This window comes from Physella acuta, unplaced genomic scaffold (genome assembly GCF_028476545.2).
Source record: "Physella acuta isolate Inbredline_101_S28 unplaced genomic scaffold, ASM2847654v3 ptg000281l, whole genome shotgun sequence".
NCBI classification, from domain to species: domain Eukaryota; kingdom Metazoa; phylum Mollusca; class Gastropoda; family Physidae; genus Physella; species Physella acuta.
This window is the reverse complement of record NW_026731800.1, coordinates 185,087-208,369: the sequence shown is the minus strand read 5'-3', so window position 1 is coordinate 208,369 and position 23,283 is coordinate 185,087. Positions and strand designations below refer to the sequence as shown.

General features: G+C 30.4%; 2 protein-coding genes across 4 annotated transcripts in view; one reads left to right on the top strand and one right to left on the bottom strand.

The window, feature by feature from the left end:
• The first annotated feature begins 798 nt into the window (after positions 1 to 798).
• On the top strand, positions 799 to 8,600 carry LOC131939499 (WD40 repeat-containing protein SMU1). The gene is made up of 13 exons (XM_059297829.1): positions 799 to 910; positions 2,841 to 2,907; positions 3,359 to 3,502; positions 3,794 to 3,946; positions 4,046 to 4,196; positions 4,322 to 4,410; positions 4,512 to 4,652; positions 4,760 to 4,855; positions 7,078 to 7,205; positions 7,376 to 7,477; positions 7,580 to 7,772; positions 7,974 to 8,126; positions 8,445 to 8,600. Exons 1-13 carry the CDS (start codon positions 885 to 887, stop codon positions 8,541 to 8,543), a joined length of 1,542 nt encoding a protein of 513 aa, XP_059153812.1. The 5' UTR covers positions 799 to 884; the 3' UTR covers positions 8,544 to 8,600.
• Positions 8,601 to 8,977: 377 nt separating this feature from the next.
• Positions 8,978 to 23,283, bottom strand: part of LOC131939497 (calcium-dependent secretion activator 1) — a 41,909-nt gene continuing 27,603 nt past the window's right edge. For 2 of the 3 annotated variants that reach the window (XM_059297826.1, XM_059297828.1), the window contains 12 exons: positions 22,932 to 23,038; positions 19,210 to 19,221; positions 17,237 to 17,393; positions 16,900 to 17,041; positions 16,250 to 16,405; positions 16,013 to 16,163; positions 15,728 to 15,802; positions 15,396 to 15,479; positions 15,206 to 15,313; positions 14,704 to 14,808; positions 14,190 to 14,276; positions 8,978 to 13,017 (listed from right to left, as the gene is read on the bottom strand). In XM_059297826.1, the coding sequence (XP_059153809.1) occupies positions 12,913 to 13,017; positions 14,190 to 14,276; positions 14,704 to 14,808; positions 15,206 to 15,313; positions 15,396 to 15,479; positions 15,728 to 15,802; positions 16,013 to 16,163; positions 16,250 to 16,405; positions 16,900 to 17,041; positions 17,237 to 17,393; positions 19,210 to 19,221; positions 22,932 to 23,038 (1,289 nt within the window). In that variant the 3' untranslated portion in view covers positions 8,978 to 12,912. The remainder of the gene's footprint in view (positions 13,018 to 14,189; positions 14,277 to 14,703; positions 14,809 to 15,205; positions 15,314 to 15,395; positions 15,480 to 15,727; positions 15,803 to 16,012; positions 16,164 to 16,249; positions 16,406 to 16,899; positions 17,042 to 17,236; positions 17,394 to 19,209; positions 19,222 to 22,931; positions 23,039 to 23,283) is intronic. The other variant, XM_059297827.1, reaches the window with a different exon arrangement.

The following is a 23,283-nucleotide window of genomic DNA, read 5'->3' as shown; positions in this document are numbered from 1 at the left end:
TCTAAATAATCATACAATGTCAAAGGCAGTTGTAAATAAAATTGGTCATTACCATATTTGTAAAACTTTTACTTATTAAGCATTCTTATAGGCATCATATGACATGTAACATTACAATGATATAATAATTAAAAATATAATTCAGCCGTTAACATTTATTGTTGAATCACACAACTATTATTTAGCCTATATCTAGATCTGTGGGACAGCGTGGCCTAGCGGTAGAGAGCTAACCTGAGAGTCTTGAGTTCAAATCTGGGTTCAAGTCAGTAGAATGTCCCTGAGTCCACCCAGCTCTGACGGGTATCTAACTCATGTTAAGGAAACAAAGGCGGCTGGGCATGGTGCTGACCCCGCTATCGCTTCATTTGTCGGTCGAGTTCTCATAAGCAGTTGAATTCTACTTTATCTGCCCCATTTGTCTTGAGCACGAACAGAAATGATGATGAACCAGGCCTATTTTCCAAATTTGTATTGTTACAATGTTAGAGAGCTAATTTTATTAAACGTTCTTCTGTGTAGTTAAAGTTATTCATATGTCTTGGGCACGAACGGGAATTGGGGGAGGGAGGGGGTTGGGGTATCTAGATCTACATAGATTCTAGATAATTACTTTTAATTTTAATGGATAATAATTCCTTTGGTCGAAAGCACTTTTATTCTTTGTCTTTCGAAATAAACTTGGTTTGGAATTAATTTTTGAGAAATCAACGTCAGGAATTTAAAAATTATATTTATTTACTTTAAAAATATTTGATTTTTTATGTTAACTTACATTTTTTTCCAAATGAGAATAATTGAATGGAAGCTCGTCTTTTGATTTCGTAAAAAGAATAATTAAAAATATAATTGTCCATTTCAAAACATTTATTCATAGATAAAAGATGGCGGTCGAAATCGAGTCTGCTGAGTGAGTGTTTACCAATTTGTATTTTACTATTTATTTTACTTAACACTGCAGAATTTGTTTAGAATTCTACTTCTTAAACTGGTGAATTGTTTACGTTTGAATTTTTTAGTTATTGATTACTCGATTTAGACCAAGTAATTTAGACTTGAGACTAGTCTAGATCTAGATACAAAAATTTAGATTTTTAGAGTAGGCCTACAGTTGGGGGGAGACAACACATTTCAATACAAGGAAACAAAAATTAAAAACAGTTAACTTATTAAAAGTATAAATATTGTCACAATTTATTACAAATAAATGTTCCAATAATATTGATCTGTGCACCTGAAAAAAAGTAATCTACACTACAAAACGGCAACGTACATAATATTGTAAGTCAATGTCATGTAAGTAAAAGCAGGGTTGTCGGCATTGACCGAGTGCACGGTTAAAACACATGACCCGAAAACTCCCATTACTTTCTGATACCGGATACACAAGATTTGGTTTTGCATACCAATCAGTTTTTAAGTTTTTAATTTATGGTAAATTTTAAAATTCCAGGTAAATTAATTATTAAATAGTTTAAAAGGCAGGTCATTTCCTAATGTTAACTAAAAAGTTGAATGTTTTTCCTGTTGTTTTGATGGTTTTGGACTTTGTTTTTATGCTGTCTCTGCATTGGTATCAAGGCTAGTTTCAAATACTTTGGAATCTCGATTTTAAAAAAAAGATTATTCTAGATCAGGGGTCTCCAAACTACGGCCCGCGAGGTGCTCTCATCCGGCCCGCAGCGATCTTTTTGTCCACAGAAAAAAACGTTTGTTGATGATGGCTGAGGAACTTTGCCTAGAAAAATCAGACATGTTTGGAACTAACTGGCCCCCGAACTGAAATTTGATAGTTAATGCAGCCCACAGACTAAACAGTTTAGAGACCCCTGTTCTAGATGATAAAAGGCTACTGAGCAGACATATCTTAAGCCACTTATGTATGTGGAAGTATTTGTTTTTTTGGATATTTTGACTCTGACATAGTTATACTCATCTGAAAGTAGTCACAATATGTAGGTTGCATTGCCACCATTGTTATATTTTTTCATCCCGATCTGCCGGACTTTAGTTTTAATCAAATTTGCAAACAAATCTCCTAATTGTTGTTTTCAAAGTATTTTAAATATACCCATCTTTCATTTTTTTTTTTTAGCTCAGATCTAGTTTTTGTTGTAGTAAAATTTTGCCAAATATGTTTTTCCTAAAATTTAATTTCGTTAGATTAGACAAGAATCCCTTCATATGCGGAGGTCTCTAAAGCAGGAACTCTACTTCATTTACCCCTTTTGTCTTGGGCACAAATGGGAGGAAATGATGATTCAGGCCCATTTTTCAAAATTTGTATTGTTGGGGAGCTAATTTTATTGAACATTCATCCATATAGTTATTCACATTTCTGCTTTATTTATTTATTTTTCTCAACTATTTAAAAAATTACCATATAGACTCGTTATATAATGTTAATATTTCTAAAACTCAGGATGGTGATTTTTAAAATTTGAGCTGGCTGCTCAGTATTAAAGAAGATGATACTTTAGTGAGAAAATTAATAGTCACGAATTTTTTCGGCGTAATAAGGACAATGATTATCTCTTTATACTGTCACATTTAAATAATAATGAGATTTCGAGGGACTAGCAGAGTTTTCATTCATATCATTTAGGAGTCACCCTCTAGAGATAAAACTGGAATGAAAATAGGTTTAGCCATGTTTGGTTCAGAGGTCATTTCCGCTTCTCTAGCTTGATAACAGACTAAATCTAGCCTAAGGCTTAAGTCTACAAAACAATGTCCCCACATTGTTTTGAGAAAGTAATTCTGAAATAGATTAGTTATAAATCAATATAAAATTATCCGTTACTGACATGTTTAATGCTATGTTTTGTTCGTATTTACAGTGTTGTTCGTCTCATTGAGCAGTATCTGAAAGAAAACAATTTGCTCAGAACTTTGTCTTGCTTACAGGTAACTTATTTTTACCGTACAGTAAAATTTTAATACATCTAAACAGTAATGCCTACTCATTTCATTAAACTTTCAAAAAGTAAATTGGCATGTTTAAATTGTTTTTAGGCATGTTTTAAATTAAAATACCAGAATTCAACATTAAAAGCATGTTTATCCATTAAAGTTTTAAGCTGCATACTTATACTATAATTCTTAGAAATTACTTGAAAATATCAGATTTTTAAAACTAAGTAATGCTGTATAAAGTGGCATAATCTACTTATCCGGGGAACAGAAAAAAGTTTGCCAGAAAGTGTGCCTAATTTAGCCAATCAGGGCTGGGTGCACACTAAAATGTCCTATAGACTTTAGTCATAAAACTAAAATCAGTACTGAAAACCTAAGTATAAATAGCAATTTATAAAATGATACAAATTTAAAGATTTAACACTTTTGACTTTTTTCTTAGGATGAGAGTGGAATATCACTGAATACAGTAGAGTCTGTGGACAGCTTCATTTCTGATATCACAGCAGGTCACTGGGATAGCGTACTACAAGCCATTCAGACTTTAAAGCTACCTGATAATACTTTAGTTGACCTTTATGGCCAGGTAATATAACATAACTATACAGTTTGTACGGAAACAAAGCAGCTGTGTTATAGGATGTTCCGCTTTTAATATTAAGACCTGGCTTCTTATCTGCTTTTAGAATCCTACATAGTTCCTACTCTTCTCAATCCTCACTGTAGCTATTCTACTCACAGTAAATATTCATTTTGGCAACATGATCCAAACTACATAATTCACACTTATATTGTTAAATGTTTAGAAATTTGGGTTTTTTAGGCTAGCGGTGTTTAACCTATTGAACAACTAATGTCACTACTCTTTTGTCCACAGATTGTTCTTGAGCTCATTGAGCTTAGAGAGCTTGGGGCAGCTCGTTCATTATTGCGTCAAACAGATCCAATGATCATGATGAAACACAGCCAACCTGACAGATATATCCATTTAGAGAACATGCTGGCTAGATCTTATTTTGATCCTAGAGAGGTTAATGGCTTTATGTTTTAGAAAAGTTTAATTACGGGGTGCTCTTTTTATTGTGGAAATATCTATAATTTTCAGTTGTTTTTTTTCTCTCTATCTTAGGCATATCCAGAAGGCCAGACAAAAGAAAAAAGAAGAGCTGCCATAGCTCAGACACTGGCTGGAGAAGTGAATGTTGTACCACCATCAAGGTTGCTTGCTTTACTTGGTCAGTCTCTCAAGTGGCAGCAGCACCAAGGGCTACTCCCTCCAGGTTAGTATCATTGTAATATTGTGATGGACATCATTTGATAAATAACAAGCACTATTTGAAATAATATATGCAGTCAGTACAAGTGCAGTCTTTAAAATGCTGTTAATTACTTGGTTTCATCACAGGTACTACCATTGATGTGTTCAGGGGTAAAGCTGCTGTCAAAGAACAAGAGGAAGAGAAATATCCTACACAGATGAGTAAACAAATTAAGGTAATGTTGTCTACTCTGTTGTTCTTTTTTTTAAACTTTATATAATATATATTGAATCAATTTATTTTTATAAACAATTTTTTTTAAAAATATTCTTTTAGTTTGGTCAAAAAGCTCATGTGGAGTGTGCTAGGTTTTCCCCAGATGGTCAGTATTTGGTCACTGGGTCAGTTGATGGCTTTGTGGAGGTCTGGAACTTTACAACTGGAAAGATTAGGAAGGATTTAAGATACCAAGCACAGGTAAAATAAATAGTACCAAATATATTTGTCAGTTTTTTTATATACATTTATTTTTTTAAACCATTTTTTTAAACTATTATTGTAATGAGCTGTTTTTTGTTTAATAGGACAATTTTATGATGATGGATGAAGCTATTTTATGCATGAGTTTTAGTCGAGATTCTGAAATGTTAGCCACTGGTGCTCAAGATGGAAAGATTAAGGTATGTAATGAAAATCAGGGTTCGTACGCAGTCTGGAAAGTCTGGAAAAAGTCTGGAATTTAGAAAAATGAATTTAAGACTTAAAAAAGTCTGGAAAATCGCAAGTTTTTGGACAGGATTTTTTTAAAGTCTGGAAAAAGTCTGGAATCTAGTTTTAGAAACAAAACTTCGTAGTCCATATTTTCCAACTTAGAAAATTGCTATTTTTAAGTGAATTTAGTCCAATTTTTTTCCCCGCGCTATTGCGCGGGTTTACACTATGTTGTTACGTTTTTTCGCTTGTTCGCAGAAAAAACACGAATGCTCAGTTACTACGTCATTGGGAGAAGAGGGGAAGGGAGGGAAGAGATATTTTGTGTTGCGACTGACCGTGTGAATGTATTACAAGTATTTAAAATTGTCATTTAAATTTAATGAAAGAATGATCGCCTTCAGAATTGTTAGGCTCTCGATTTTACCCGCTATTTTTCATTAAGTTTGCACGCAGACAGTCATAACAAAAAAATTATGTGGGAGGTGTATGAATGATAGTTTAGATATAATTTATTTGTCTCTGAGGGTCATCCGTTTATGACATCCAAAGAAATTTCGGATTTTAACCCCCCTTCCACACGCGTTCACTTACTTTGGGTTAATATTAACATTTATAAGATTAATAAGTCGCGAGACCTCCTTGGGTTCATACCCGTATTTCTGTTTGCTTCAGTCGTCCATAAATGACGTCACACTCGGAAAAGTCGGAAGGAGGGTTTCAGAAAGTTTGACGACACGCTCTTGCAATAATGTTAGGGTAGATATAAATACCGTGTTTTCTTTACACGCTGGGATGGTTTTTAAAACACAAGCATAGATTTCAATGCTGACGATTAAAGCTAGACTACCCCGCCCCTTCTTGTAACTACGGTCACTTGTGTGAACTCACCATGACCCCAAGTTTGTAGTTGGTACTGCTGGGTAAGGAGGGTGGGGGGTATAAGTCGCATCTCAGTTCATGGTATGACGTATTAAACAGGCATACTGAAGCCTAGACTACTATGACCTCACAATGACCCCTTCACCGTGTCTTGTGGTTGTGGGGGGGGGGGGGGGGGGGGGGGGGAGGGGGGGGGAGGAGGATACCGGCATTTTTTTTTTATTGCAGACCCGTTCCTCAGCTATAAGTAGTATAAGTGTATAAGCATAAACAGTGAGTGATGTGGTTACAACCTGCATAATGTTTTTTTTTTTTGCTCCAATTTTTTTCTTTACAAGTAGCCTATATTAGGCTACTTAACAAGAGCAGGCCTAAATTAATACATTACGTTAGTATTCTTTAAAGTAATTAACTCTCACTATTATGCAATACCATTTTAATAATAGTTTAATTGAAAACATAAGCATTTTCATCATGAACAGATTACATAAGTCTAATGTTTAAAACAAAATAGCTGCGTCATTTTAATCAATTATTTTAATTATTAAAACTTTAGGTGGAGTCGAGTAGGCAAACTTAGAAAAGTAATTTTCTGTCAATTTGGCTAAAGAAAGTTCAATATAAATATATCTCAACTGCCTAAAATAAATGTCAATTTAGTACAAGTAATTATGAGAGTACAAATGGTGCATCATTTTATAAATTATTGGCGAACACATTATCTGTATAAAGTCTGGAATTTTTCCAAAAAAGTCTGGAAAATGTCTGGAAAAAGTCTGGAATTTCATTTTGAAAAAGTAGTACGAACCCTGAAAAATATATTAATAAGAAACTTGTTACTTTGGCAATGCTTCTCTTTTATGGGTACACGGCTATGATACACCTTTATTACAATTATTTAAATATCTGATGCCTATGATTTTTACAACAAATGTAAATATTAGTATTTGAGGAATGCAACAATTTGTTTAAAAAAAACATTACAAACATATCTAGTTACATCACTGGGGTCTGTAGGTTGTCCTTGAGTCCACCCAGCTCTGATGGGTACCTGGCCCATGTTGGGGAAACAAAGGTAACCGAGCATTGTGCTGACCACACTATGCCTTCATATTCATAAGTCACAGAAATATGTGAACTTAACTTCATCTGCCCCATAAATTCCCAGTCCGAAAATGGTAACTTTATTCTTACTAGTTCTATCACACAGTATATTAAAATTTATGGCTCAATAATTTTTTTTCTGATTGGGAGGTGAACAACTTTGTGAGAACATTCATAGTAAGCCATGATTTTGATTTCCTTGAAGGTGTGGAAAATTCTAACTGGCCAATGCTTAAGAAAGTTTGACAAAGCCCATGGCAAAGGTGTTACTTGTGTCAACTTTGCACGAGATAACAGTCAGCTACTGAGTGCATCATTTGATCAAACTATACGGTGAGTACATGTATTAACTTGGTTGTTTTTGGGTTTTTTAAATTAATTATTTTTCAAACTTTTGTATCCATCCCCCACCATAAGTTTTTCTTATATTTAGTTATTTGCCTTTGTTAGTAAACATTCATACATTTACATACATCATTAAACTTAAACAATATTTATTTTAGAATACATGGAATGAAATCAGGGAAAACTTTAAAAGAATTCCGAGGACACACCTCATTTGTCAATGATGCAGTTTTTTCACAAGACGGACATCACATTCTCAGGTCAGTAAATTTTGTTGTGGATAAATTTTAATAAGGAGCAGGTAATTTTTTGAATCATAAAGAAGTGGATTTGATTTGTTTTTCTTAAAATTTGTTCTCCAGTGCCAGCTCTGATGGAACAATCAAAGTGTGGAGTGTAAAAACCACTGAGTGTCAAAACACTTTCAAATCCCTTGGCAGTGTTTCGGGTGCTGACACAACAGTGCACAGTGTTCACATACTGCCTCGAAATGCTGAACAATTTGTTGTCTGTAACAGATCCAATACAGTTGTTATAATGAACTTCCAAGGACAGGTATACATTGAAGTGTTGTTTTCCAAAATTTGTTAATTGCATGTATTGTTAGTCATAATTTTTTACTAAAAATAAAAGTTTCATTAGTTAATGAAATTTATTTTACACTTTATAGATAATTCAGTTTTTGCTCATCTCTATATTTAGAGCTCAGCTTTTGCAATTGAATTTCTGTTTGTTTTTTATTTATTTTTTTACTAGATTGTACGTAGTTTTTCCAGTGGTAAAAGAGAGGGTGGAGATTTTGTTTGTGCTACTTTGTCACCAAGAGGAGAATGGATTTATTGTGTGGGAGAGGATATGGTGCTCTATTGTTTCAGTGTTGGTACAGGCAAACTAGAGAGAACACTTACTGTACGTACACTATAATTTACTATTTAAAGAAATTTTAATAAATTAATAAGCATTATGAAAAGAAATACCGCTGGCCCTGGATTTCAAAGCCCAAAGGGAAACTTCTAAGAATCAAGATGATTACAAGAATGTAAAAAAAATAACTCTCCCAAATAGAAATTTTTCTCCAAGTACATTTTCCCCAACTGTCAAAAACCATTTTCTTGAGCTTCTCTTTGATATTTGAAATTTTTAGCCATTGTGGTTAATTATGTTCTATTTTGCTCACTACCTTGTATGTAATCTAGAAACTTTTAATATACATTTTTTCTTCTGTAGGTTCATGACAAAGACGTAATTGGAATTTCACATCATCCACATCAGAATTTAATTGCTACATATTCAGAGGATGGACTCCTAAAATTATGGAAACCTTAGTTTTTTTAAAAATGTTTGTCATCAAATCTTTAATTCAATTTCACTTAATAAAATAATTTTTTAAATTGATTAAAAATAAAGAAGACATTAAATGTTTTTTTTAAACACAGGAACACTTGTTTATAGATTGCATGGAATTCTGTTAATGTGTCAGTTTTTATTTAAAAGCCTAAAATTTAGTATTCCCAGCCCCCAAAAAACCATCATCAGAAAAGTTGTGCATGTTGCTTGTGGAGTTGAAAACAGCTGTACAGTTTGCTATGTTTTGACTAGTTGTATGACCCAGTGTTCAGGAGTAAATGGAAGCTGGTAGCTAGGTAATACTTGGCTTTGACCACTGAAAATTTATGTTGCCAATTGCCACATGGATGAAGCATTTTTTTTTTCACTTTAAAATATATCTCTAAAGAAATTAGAAAGGAATGTGAAAACAAGACTGAAATGACACCTTTATTTCTAATTCAAAGTATTCAAAGCCAGTGTCACACGGGTAAAACAAGTCAGAAGTTTTTTAAGAAATGTTCTCTTGTGGGATGGGCGTATTATACAACTGGAACTAATAGAATTTGAAAAAGAGAAACTTAAAAAAAATATCACATTTCAAAACAATCTGCTTTCTAAAGATAGAAAGAACTTAATAAATGTTGAATTAAAAACTAATTTCTCCCATGGAAGAAAATAACAATAATTACAAACATTTTAAACAAATTTTCTAAGCTGGTCTCACTGATCTATAAGTGCTGGTTTGTATCAAGTGAATGAAAAATATTTATTGCACATTAGTACATATTTGCATAAGAGGGTAATGTATACATCTTAAAGATTCCTCCAGGAATTTTTTTCTCAGTTATTTACTTATTATACCCACTAAAATTTCTATCACTACACAATGAAATGCAAACATTTAAAACACTTAGTGTATTAACAAGTCTTCCATGGATGATGTAGTACACACATGCATGAAAAGACATCCATTCATATTCAACATGTTTGTGAACAAAGTAACACATTCCCTGACATTAATCACTGGTGTGTATACTACTGCACAACCTTAAATTCACTTTAACCAGCAGAGAGAGTGTGTAGTCAAAAAGTGATGAAAAAGCTGCTTACATTTATAGAAATACATATACACATAAGTTTATCTGATAGATCTAGTAAATTTAGTGATAGTCACAAGTCTATGATATTGGCAATTTTCTGTCAATAATCTAGTGTAAAAGTTAAAAAGCCTATGTCTCTAAACATTAATTAACCAAAAGAAGTAAGCCAATGAATGACTAATATATTTGAGTCAAGTAGATAAAAAAAATTGCACTTCTAAAGCAAAAAAAAATTCAGTAAAATTGAAACATTTATAATATACATTAAGTTTAAGAGGATAAAAATAATAAAATGCTTTTTTCTTTAGTCACAAAATTTGCTAACTATTATGTTGGTCTTTTGAGAGATTATTATTTTTACATTGTTTATGTGTGATTATAGACTCAAGTTGTAAAAATACATCATCCTTACTGTAACTTACAAAAATAACTCATTAATTAGTTTATCTTTAGTCCCATACACTTGCTTAGAAACAAGAGCCATATTAAAAGTTAAATGCCAAAAACTGGGCCTGTCGAGGTCATAAAAAATACATGATCCAGTTTACATTTTAGTATAATTTTAAAATCTCAAAACTAGTGCAGATTCATCATCTAAATACCCAATAAGATGTTTCCCATCAACCTAATAAGACCATAAACGCTGTCACCGGTGCAAAGAAATATTTTAAGAATTGTTTTGTTAGTTATAACATGAAAAAGATTAGCTTGAAGTTTTTAAAGTTTTAAAAAGTATCTTTATGATAAAAAATGCTAAATAAACTATGAACTGGCTGAGACTAGAATGAAACTTTAAAAATAACTTTTAAAAAATGGATAACTATTAGTTTAGTACTACAATATTTCACATAAAGCAGCGTTAATTGTAAATAAAGCATTATACCAGTGATTTAAATATTAAAAATTATTAAAAATGCCAAAGTTGCTTCAAAAAGATTTAAATAAGAAGTGTAAAAAATATGCCCAAAATAAAACAATTAGTAGTTAAAAAATTTAATTCGAGAACTCTAAAAATGTTATCGCATGATAAAGCTAGGTATGAAAGGTTACATCTGAGAAAGATGAAGAAGCTTGAACAGTTAATCACAGAAATTTCAGCTGAGTTGGCATTACTAGTTATGCCTCGATGAAGCTGTAAGGCATGAAATATTTTTAATTAAAAAATAAACATTGAGCTATAAAGAAAAATACACAGGAATGTGTTTTTTTTTAAAACTGAAAAATATTTATAACATGTCAAGTTTATTATTTAAATATGTTATTACCAATAAACCTAACTAAAATATAATGAAGTTCAAAGGAATTAATAAAGAATATCCCCCATCCATTGCCAAATGGCCATAGCGATGATGCTCATGACAATAAATGTGTTTCTATGAAGTAACACAACTGATCCTAGTTAATCATACAAAGTTGATGTCTATTTTTTCTGGACGCTTTTTGTTGCTAGACATTTTAGTTTGTCATTTTCAAATTAATAGACATATGCTGAAAAAATACAAGAGGTTATTAAGTTGTAAGAACAAACATTTTTAATATATCACAATGTTTGAAATTGCAAAACACTGACTAGAATTGCACCTATATTTTAAAATAAATAAAAACATCTGGTAAGAAATGGATTAAATCATTGTTAAAAGAGAATGACCATATACCAAAAAATGAAAAGGTGCAATATGATAAAGGTAATACTAACACACTTTTATGGCAGTAAAAATTGAAAATTCTAATTCTACTATTACTTTCAGATAAAAAATATTGTATGTCAAGTTACATTCTATAACTATTGCAATAGATTAACTATTGTAATTAAATGTAAATCCATTAGTTACTTGTATTTACAATTATTTAGCTGAAAAAAAGTAAAGCTATGAATAGTTAAGAGATTCAAATACAAATCTGGTAAAAATTTAACTTTCATAAATGCAAAAAAAAGAAATATATAGTGTAAATAAAGTAATGAACAACAAAGGATGTATAACTTGTAAAATCCATAATACTAGTAAAAATTTTGTGTATAAAACTCAGTGGACTGATTTCACTAGATAGAAGTAAGTGAGAGCGGCTCATGAAAGTACTGATTCAACTGTTCAATATTTTCTGCTCCAATACTATGACCTTGAATTGATTGTACAACATAGTAAACTACTACAAAAAGATAATAGTTTAAATTATGGGCAACAGTTGGCCTATAATCTTGATTATTTCAATTGAGAAACTAAATTGATCACCTAAAACAAAAAGGAAACAGGATATATAGCTACTGTTTCTGACAACAAATTAAAATTCAGGTTTTTCTAGGTGAAAATTTTTTTTTTCATGGAAATATTACTGTTGATAAAAGTTGAAATATAATAGCTCTTTGTAGAGTTGATCATGAACTTGTGTATTAAAAACTATATGTGGCTTCCGTGTTGCAATTTAATAAAATATAAAATGTACTGTTGAAAAGAAAGCAACAGGCAATTTTAATAGATCACTTATGCTACCATGTTGCAATGGGCAACAGTAGAGAAGTTAAAAGAAGAAAAACAAAGGTAAAGTTTATGCAGCAGTATTATCTAATCTAAAGGAATGTGAGCCAATCTTTTGCTGCAGAAATCTGTTTGGGATATAAATCTAGTTGTGCAGGGAAAATGTTTTAAATTATATTTTCAAAATATTTTTGTAAAGAAATATTTCCTTTACAGTATTGAGCTAACATCATCTAAAACACCCATAAGTAAAGCTGTAAAAAGTCAATCAGAAAAATAACATGCTACTAATAATTTAAAAAATGGTTTTGCAGTAATCACATTTTAGTAACATAAATATCAATTATTGATCAAATTTTTATATTAAGCAAAAATATAGAAAGCTTAAAGAAATTCCCACTACTTTTTCCACTAATTAATAAGACAAAAAAATACTTTAACATAACTTAATTAGGTAATTTTTAAGTATACATTTTAATGATGATGTCAACAGGCATAATTACTATAGATCAAATAATGAAATAACATTCAGCAAAATCACTCAACTCATAGGTAAATTCTAAACTGTAGACTACAGTGAAAAAAATATCAACCACACCAAAAGTTAAAATTCTATAAAATTCAAGTAGAAAACCAACCCTTACTCTTTTATAGACAGTCTAAGCTTTACATTAAGTTTAAAACCAGAACCAAACACCAAGTAACACACCAGTTGGCTTGTTGTGGCTCTTATAAATAAATTAACGAAAACTGAAAAGTGAATTATTGTGTTCAAAATGGATTTCCAACATTTTAATCTGAATCATCTCCACTGACTGCAGATGAGCTAGCAGGTTTACTTAAGAAAGTTCTACCACTGCTTTCTGACTGAGTCACTGATTGGGTTGCTTCTTCTACCTGTTAAATTAATAAGGAACATTTTTTTTAAATAACTGAAAAATTAAGAAGGTACATTTTAAGCATTAAAAATTATACATTTTAAAAAAGATTAATGAAAGATGTGTTCTAAAAAGCTTGATTAACAATGGTAAAAGCAGAAAGCTTACAGATGTTAATGACAGAATTAGGCTTGGCCCATGGTTATTTTATATTTACAAATAGTTAATTTTAAAAATTGTTTACATTGGGTTTTAATATCTACAACTAAATCAAATTCTTTCATAAAGGAATCAATTTGTGAAAGTATGAATTGTTTTGTGCCAAATTCACAAACAAATTTTTTCCCTGTTATTCCATGTTTGCTCATATGGACAGAGATGCAATTTAAATAAACCGGGAGTGATCTCCCCTAAACTTTCTCGAATATTCTTATATAAAATAACAGGGGATGGGAACTCGGGCTATAGACATGATTTTTAATCCATTTTAAATACTTAAAGTTTTAAAAATAGAATAAAATCTCGTAGACAAATTAATTGCACACCAAGTGAACGCCAAATAAAAAAGCGCATAATGCTGCGCAATATTATTAGTACTTTTAAAATTTACATTAGTTTTTTGAGAAATCGGAAGTAGCGTAAATTACTACTTCCAGTCAACGGAAATTACTCAAAATTTAACAGAAAGTAGAGAATTAGATCTTTTACTTACATTTGAAATTTCATTTATCTATCTGAAATAGTACTCAAGTTATAGGCTTTTGAAAAATTCAAAGTAGGAAAAGTACCACTTCCGGTTATCGGAAATCGCTCAAAAGTTGATACGGATCTACGATTTTGATAAAATACTTATATATGAAATTTCATCAACGTAGCTGTAACGGTACTCAAGTTATCGTGTTTACACACGGACAGACAGACACACAGACAGACACACAGACATACGGACAAGATTGCAAAATTATGTTTTTCCGTATCAGTGAGGTGTAAAACGTCGAGATTTGTAAAAATCTCGATTTTTTTTTTTGCACGATTACAAGACTTTCTCTATACTTCGTATATACGAGAAAGTAAAAATAATTGTGGCACTTTAAAAGTTAAGTAAATAAAAATGCACTGCAGGGATTTAATGGGTTTTTAACCAGTATAAAAAATTTTTTTATGTGCATCAACAATTTGTCAGACACATACCTGTAGTCTGCTACTAATGGTTTGATATGTTTTGCTGTTCAATGTATTTTCAGGTACACCTTGCAGCTCAAAATCAGAGAAACATTTCTGCAACAAAAGTAGTTCATATATATATATATATATATATATATATATATATATATATATATATATATATATATATGTGTTTATATAAATCAGGGGTCTCCAAACTACGGCCCGCGGGCCGGATGCGGCCCGCGAAGTCCTCTCACCCGGCCCGCTGAGATCTTTTTGTCAAAGGAAAAATCGTCTGTTGGTGATGGCTGAGGAACTTTGCCCAGAAAAATCAAAGACATGCCCGGAAGAAACTGGCCCCCGAACTGAAATTTGATGGGTAATGCGGCCCTCGGACTGAAAAGTTTGGAGACCCCTGATATAAATAATAAATATTATTATAACTAAAATGTAATTTACTAAATGTTTAAATACATTTTAAATAATACTGACTGAAATTATTATTTTAAAGGTTTAACTAATTATTCCAATAATTTACTCTGTTAATTGTCATAAGACAAGTCAGTTGGTATGGATGAAGTGACAGATCCAGTCTATCTGTTAACCAATCACATATCATTTTCATCTGACCACTGTACCATTGCTGTAAATAATAAGTTAAACACTGTACATATCAGTCTGTTATAAACTGTTTTAACCTTGACTCTATAATAAGTTTGTTAATTTAATGTTAAGTTAATGTCTGGTTTTATGCATGATTAGAATCTTAATATATTAAAAATTATCAATGTTTACAAGTTTGAATACATATATATATATAAATATTTCTGTTTTTTTTGTAGAAGGTGTGGTGGAATATTGGTTTGAGTTATGCAGTGCAGCCAACATACCATTTTCCAACAGGAAACTGGGTCATCTAGTAATTTTAAAAATTTCAACTAGGATAATTTTCAATTTTCTTTTTTCAACTAAGATATGGTAAAAATTTAATACCCAAAATTAGCTGAAACAAAGAACAAATATTCCAGCAATAAACAAACCTCAAACAAGGATAATGTGTAAAGCTCATCATTGATCTTATTTCTCATTTGGTCAAGATTTCCTCTCATGAAGTCAACATACGCTTTGCCAAGCTCATTTACTGGTTTCTAAATGGATAAGGAAATATACTTTAAGTCCTTTAACTAATTAAACAACTGATACTAATGTTTTTTTTTAAAATAAACTTACAGTTAGAGATAAAAGAGATGCAAAGAATGTGCCTTCATCATATCGAGCCAGTTTACTTAGTATGCTTTCTAGCACTGATAGCATCTGAAAATTTAAGGTGAAAAAAGTAATAAACAATCTCAAAGATCAAATTCTGGAACATTTTTCCAACTGTTCACTATGTATTAAGAAACATATTACCAAATTGATATACTTAAATAACTATTAATGCTTTCAAGCATTAATTATTTCTATTAACCAAACTAAAAAACTCTTTAACTGTTTAAGTTTAACTGCTTAAGTTTGTAATTATTGTAAACATTTTTTTAAAAGCTAAATTGTTTAAGCCTTACTTTTTCAATAAGACAACGTGCCATTTCTATCTGAGCTCTTTCTAGGGATTCATCAATTTTTGTATGATACTGGTGCTGTGTTTACGAAGTTAAAAATAGGTTACAGCCTAAAAATATTTTTACTACTTTAATTATCTTTTTTTTAGTAAATTAAGTTAGGTAAATTTTAAATGGATATAAAATTGATTATCATTCCTTTAATTTCAGTTAACGTTTTTAAATAGGTGCAAAAAGCTTTATATAAGAAAATTAAACAGCACTAAATGCAAAAAAAAGAAGTCTAACCATATTTTGACCATGGTCAAGGGCGCACAGATGTAGTGCTTTATTCTTGCAATCTATAATCACATTCATCATTGTGCAAATTTCAGTAAAAACTAAGTAATCAGTACTTTTTCCTCCTTTACGTAACCAGATCTCAAAACATTTAAGGGTTCTATGAAAAAACAAATTGAAGCCATGTTAAAAAATAATTTCTAAATGTTTAAAAATGGATAATAATTAAATTAGGTGTTTTCTCACCTTTTAGCTGCTGCCTCTATCATGTCTGCTGCCATCAGTTTTAGTCTGTGGTCCAGATGCTCAGCAAACACTTCTTCAGGCCAGTGAAGGTCTCTAATAAATGACTGCAAAGCATCTAGTTTCCATAACATATCTTCTGATGTTGAACAACCGTTTCTAAACAAATATTAGAGGGGTTTTTTTTTATAAAAAAAAAATTAGAAAATATTTTATGAGCAGTGTAACAGAATATAATTTATTAGAATTATAATTTTTTTGTATCTGTATTACTTTTAAAATAACTAACCAATAGTGATAGATCTCGTTGATTTTAGTTCTGTTTAAAATGCAGCTCTTTTAAATAATAAATAACATTTTTAAAATAGTAATCTATAATATCCTTCTTATCTCCTTTATTATTATATTAGTTCAAGTAAAGTGTAAAATCTGTACCTGAGTGAATTTTTTCTTTAAAATTCAAAACTAACACATTTTTTAAAAAATCTGATTTGACGCTGGTTCTAAATTAAAATACCTTTAAGACAGTTTCTACTCAATGAATCACAAGTACATTCAACTCCAGTAAAACCTTTTCCATAGAGCCTTCAATATTTTTATCAAATCAACCCAAGATTTACTGACCAGTGTTTAAAAGGGGTAAAAAAACTAACCCTTGTGGCTCCCACTTTTCTCTTTCGAAACCTTTATGTATTGATTGTGCTATTGATGATTCCATGAGATCCACATATCTGACAACTTGTGGGGCAAAGACATCCCGAAGTTGCTGGTGAAAGCTACCATTACACAGGTTTTCTAAAAATAGTTTAAACAGCTATAGGACTGATAAGTAAGATATACAAATGGGCATGTACAAACACTTTATATGGATATAAGCAAATGATAAAACTCATTTAATTAAGACTTTTGATAAACCTGTTTAATATTGCATGAGGTGATGAATGAGGCAATTAGCAAATAGTATTTCTCGCATACATGAAACATACACACCATCGGTTCTGAGATAATCATTCAGCAACTGAAATAAAGGAAAACTGTCCCATGTGTCAGGAGGTTGTGCATCCAGAACTGAGTTCATGTCCACTCCAAACAATGACCAAAAAATTTCTGCATGTTCAACAAGCAAGTCACTGAACCAAGCAAATGCCTACATTTGAAAACACAAATTATTTAATTTAAATTGCTTCTTATAATATTGAAAATATTTTTTTTAAAAAACCTCACACCAATTTCATAAGAGATTTCTTTGATGATTAGTTAATCTGATTGGGGATTAGGATATTAGTCATATTACTAATAAATCAAAACTTTTTTGTAATTTGAAATGCAAAACTTTTAGACTTAAATAAAAGGGCACATCATAAAACCAAGTGGGCAATGCAGACATGCTTTATTAAAACAAATGGGTGATAAAGTGGGGATTGAAATATCACATGAAATGTTTGCACAATTTAATTATCTTTATCATACAAATAGGAATAGATAAAACAGTATTCTTAATTTTAGCTAACACGTAATTAAGGCTTTAAATTCTTAAATGATAGCAAAAGAAAAATGTAAACAGTTTTTTAATGTGCATATAACTGTAATAAATGAAGCATTCATTATTAAGTTTATTAATTTAAATTAGTTATTTTGCATAAAATAATCTGGTTTTTTTTTTTAATTTTAAATACATTATGTTAAACTTAATAATCAATAGGAATAATATGTGCTTAAAATAAATAAACTATAATTCCAATTAATGTTTTCACAGTAAGATTTATAGAAATATATGCTCATTTGTTAACAAGTGTATCATTCTAAATTAATCTCAATTTAGTCCAGAATTTGAAATTGTTTTATTATAGTAACTACAAAACTATACTGCTTCATGCAAAGTAATGCAGTGAAACATTCAGCTGGTAATGAATACTAATATTGATATGTTAAAAAATATCTACATCATATTTATTATATATCTACATGGCTAAAACTTTGAAAACTGAATGAAAACTGAGAACAGGCCAAGAGGCTTATGAACCTTAATGTCCTGAGTTGAGTCAGCACGAAATAAAAAGAAAAGTGATAATAAAGAATGGCATTGATGTTAATTTGTTACAGTTAGGTGCATAGTAAACATGGTTTAATTAGTTAATCAAATCTGTGAAGTTTAAAAAGGAAAAATACCAAAACTAAATATGTCAAGTTTTGTGCAACATTATTTAGTCCTATCTAACAGTGATAAGCTTTTGTTAGTACAAAATGCACAAGGCCTAGCATTCTGTCCACAAATACCCAATATATAAAGGCTGGTTTGTGCATGGTTAACTTAGTTGTACATTAAAAAATAGGTAATGGAAAACAAAAAGTGATAACAATATCTAAATAACTTTACACTAAGAAAATTGTGAAATAATTGAAGCTAAGTATTTTAAAAGGTTTACTTTCAAATAAAAATGGTGCTCTATTTGCAGTAGAAGTGTTTTTAAAAAAAGGATAAATATATGTCATGTGCAAATTAATTAAAAAATAAAGTTGCCATCAGTTTAATTTTTAACATTTTTATCTTCATTGTTATTAATACCATTTTCATTATCTTTCTATTTTTTAAATTTTATACTTTTAAACAATTTGTACAAATCAAATCAAACTTTTGTGCTTACTTGCAATCTTCAGTGTTTGAATTTTAAAACTATATTGTGATTACCTACCCTAAAATGCTGAAAAAAACTACATGATTTCAATTTGTTTCTAGCCGTAGGATGCAAAAAAGGTCACTAGGTATCTGCTGTGGAATTAGATGAGGACAAAAACTCAATAAAAATATTTGAGGTGATCAAATAAAAATACCTGGTGTTTAAACAAACTATTCAATAACACATATAAGAATACAGTGTGCAATGTAAATAGTGGTAAAATAAAAACACTTAAAGATGTGGAAAAATAAACAGCAGTTCAAGATGCTTCATGGAATGACTCACCGATGAAAATGCCTAATTTAGCAAAGGGAGGAGAAAGCACAACAGCACAGTGTTAATGTGTAGTCATGCAAAATACCACTGACACATATACAACAAGCGCTCTAACAGTGGGATTGGTTAGGTACTTAATTAACTATTTCTGTTCCTCATGAAACATGATTGATGATTGAAAAGGCTACACATACTTTAAAAAAATCTTAATTACATTAATTTATAATTTATACAGCATTGAATTATTAAATATCATAAACTACTTACAAGTCACTTCACTAACCAATCCAAAATATTTGTTACAGAAAATTCTTTGAAAGTTGTGGTATCATCATAAATAGTATAAAATGTGGGAGTTTGTAAAATCTTATCCTCACTATTAAAATAAATAACCTTTTTGATGCTACTGCAATGCTTGTAATTAGTATATTGTTTCACAAAAATGCACTTTTCATTTCTGTTTAGTTTTTAAATTTTAAAAGAAAGCACAGACTAACTTTACTTCTTAAAGTAACATCTTCAGGCACTATTTTTTAAAAAATAACCTTCACTGTAAATCATGATAAATTTTTAAATACAGCTAATCCATTAATGACATCACTAAAGGAGAGAGGAGGGGGTCTTTTAACTGACTGTTTGATGATGAATAAGGAGAGGCTTAAGAAATGTGACAGCATTGTATTTCTTAAAAATGTATATAATTTTAGAATTAAGCGTAAGAGGGGGGGGAAAGGGTTGTGACATTTTCTGGCCTAACTTGATGATAGTGTGTGCTGAAGGGATAATAGGAGGAAGTAGCATGACTTAATCAAATTTAACAGCAGTGCCCACCAAAATCCTCCTAAATGACAGGAGAACCCAAATCTTAATTTTTTAATACAACTATCATTGGCTACCACTTCTTGCCACATCACATGCACAGGCAAATAGTGATATGACGCTTATTTAGTTTGTTATTGAATATAATTAAAAGAGCACCTTTTGCAAAATTAGTGGCCTATTTTGATGCTAGTGCTGAGTGTGAGAAAATATTCCAAAATTCTAAAATTGGGCTAATTGAATTTTGATTTTTCTTTTACTATTGTTTTCCTGAAATCAAATCAAGTTTTTTAGGACATAAATCTTTTCACTGAACAGCATGCAATTTAAAAAGTTGAATAGTCCTCAATATTGCCTAAAAGGTTCCAAAATGGTGCCTTTTTTAAAGTTCAAAACCATCAGTATATCACACCATAAATTACCATCTATTTTAGTAATAGTGTGAAGGTTAAATATACATGCTTTTGTTTTGTTCTATATTTTAAGACAGACAATGATTTTTAAAATCCAATTCAAGTGCATAAAGTATGCTGGATAGATGAGGCAGATATTAAGGCCCTAGTAACTAGGCCAATTAATAGCCCAGGATGGAGATTTGGAATTCAAAATGGGTGGATTACACCAACAACTTACATAGTTAAGTAACAATTTGATATTGAAGAAAGATAAACTAATTAAAAATGGATCATCATCTTTTCTTGTTCGTGCCCAATACACATGAGGAATATGAAGTTCATCTGTTTCAATGACCTCAACATATGAGGGATAGTGGGGTCAACACCCACCAGTCTTGGTTTCCCTAAAACATGAGTCAGGTACCCATCAGAGCAGGGTGGACATAGGGACCAACTCTAGCCCAGGATCTGAACATGAGACATTTTTTTTCTTCAGAGTCAGCAGTCGTTATCTCTACCATCCAACCTCGCCATTCCCACAAAACTATGGATGGTCTTGGGTCACGAACTAAATTTGTATCTAAACAATTTTTAGAACCCTGAAAATGTTTTCCTGTGTTAAAATTGTATAACCCAATGTTTTTCTCATTGGAAACAGATTAAACTTAAACCTTTTTTTAAAACCTTGTTTTATTTAGCTAATAAAGTATCTGCTTAATCTAATTGATACTAATAACTAAAATTTTTAAACACAGACTCAATTCTTCTTAATCTAAAAGTATTTTTACAAAATGCAAGAAATATGGAAAACAAAATGCTTGCATATTTATATCCTGAATATACAGAAATTTCATGCCATAATATTTTCTTTTTTAATATTTGGGGAGGGGGGGGGGGGTGAGAGAGAAAGAGAGAGGGAAGAACTAGTATGTTTAAAAACCGAACCCTTTAAAAACTCCGCTCTAAAATCTTTATATTTTTAAAAATTTAGAATAGGGGTAGAAGCCGTAAGTGCGAAAAAAAAGCTGTTATTACTATTAACCTAAACTGATTATGTAATATCAGCCCTAACAAATAAAAGTGTTGTATCAATAATATATTAATGAAAAGTTTCATAGAAACTACTGTTTCTAAGACCAAAAAAAATGTACATTATGGTGAAGAACAGATGTTGAGCATGCAAATGCTTAAGAATTCCATGTGAATTTTCAGTCAGTTATTTTAACTTGAGTAAAATGTAAAACAGGTTATAGAATGCACTAAAAAATCAGAACACTCAATTCGCAAGACAAATTGGTGACTTTCCTTTTGTTTTTTGTGTTAACTAAATGTGTACTCAATGCAACTGTTTAAGTAAACAAGTGTATGCATTAATCTCATAATTAACCTGGAAGAACCCTATACATAACGCCAAAGGCAACACTTGTTGACTAAACAATTCTTTGAGAAACCTCTGAGTATAATCTCTGAGTTTTTATTTACTGTGATATGTGCAAGCATTTTAATTTCTCTCATAAAATAATTTGAATGACTGTTTACAAAAAATTGTTTTTCTTGCTGTTGAAAAGAAAAAGTAGATCCATACAAAATATTTGTGTGTGAATTAGCATTGGAACTACATGTATAATATATTTAATTGTACTAGTAACAAAAAATTCCTGGCACTTGGGTGTTATGCACCTGTGACAGTGAAAGAATTACATTTTTTTAAAATGATACCAAGTTTTAAATGTCTTTAAAATACAAATAACTTTTATAAAACAATTGAAATTTTATGTACTAAAAATGTAATAATAAAAAATAAATTATCAACAAATATTAAAAAATATAAACCTAGTATATAATTATAAGACAGAATTAATTTTTTCATGAAGTTTTAGAACAAAGCTTTTTAGATAGTACAAACATCTAAAAGAATACTTCACTTCAGAAAGACTAAGCAACATTACTTCAAAGCAAGAAATTTTTGTTCACATAACAATATAAATATATTTAGTTAACAGCTTAAAGATCTTAATAACGGACTATATTAGGTTTTAATTCCTCAACAAATCTAACGTTTCTTGAAAAAAATTCTTGTTTTAGATCACCAGAATAAATAGTAATCAAAATTCATTTTAGAGTTTAAACTAAAGGAAAATACTGCTGAGATGCTTTAAAATGTAGTTAAAAATGTGAAATAGTATATCTATGTTGTTGGTTTAATTGGTTTTTGAGTTCTTATATTTTTTAATTTTTATAATTAAATTTGTAAACTATTACAATTGAGAGATTTTCATTTGCAATCAATCTTATTTTCCTAACTGGCAGGATATTTCATACAAAGTTATATTTTATTAAAGAATTTTAAAAACATCTAAGTTCATTTACATATTTATAAAATTATTTCTTGAGACTAAGTATTGTGAAATACAGAGATAACCGAGTTGAAATCAACTTTTTGCACATATACAACCCAACCAAAAAGGAATATACAAGCAAAGGGTACCTGAAGATTGAAGTTAGAACATTAATTACCTCTGCATGATGTTCCTCATTCTGCTGCAAAACTTCAATGCAAAGTTCTGCCAAATGCATGATGTCATCAAGCTTCTTTTTAGGAGGTACATCATCTCCAAGGACTTCTATATCATTTGAAAAGTATCAATCAGATTAGAAAACTTGATAGCAAAGACTACCATTTTAAGATTTATTGTGTTTCATATAATTTTAAATAAAGAAATGCTTCACACAGAAAAGGCACTTTGACAATTTTGGAAGTTGCCAAAACAAGTTTAAAATAATTTCAGGATTAAACATTGTCAGAACTTTGATGAAATATTTTATAACCAGATGTAGAGCTATTTAAACATTGATAATCTTGTTTAAG

Bases quoted from the DNA above. Each gene is read 5' to 3' on its own strand.
- LOC131939499 (XM_059297829.1), top strand. From the start codon at position 885: ATGGCGGTCGAAATCGAGTCTGCTGA. The intron at 4,653-4,759 runs GTAAAATAAATA...TTTGTTTAATAG, and splicing joins ATTTAAGATACCAAGCACAG to GACAATTTTATGATGATGGA. The intron at 4,856-7,077 runs GTATGTAATGAA...ATTTCCTTGAAG, and splicing joins CTCAAGATGGAAAGATTAAG to GTGTGGAAAATTCTAACTGG.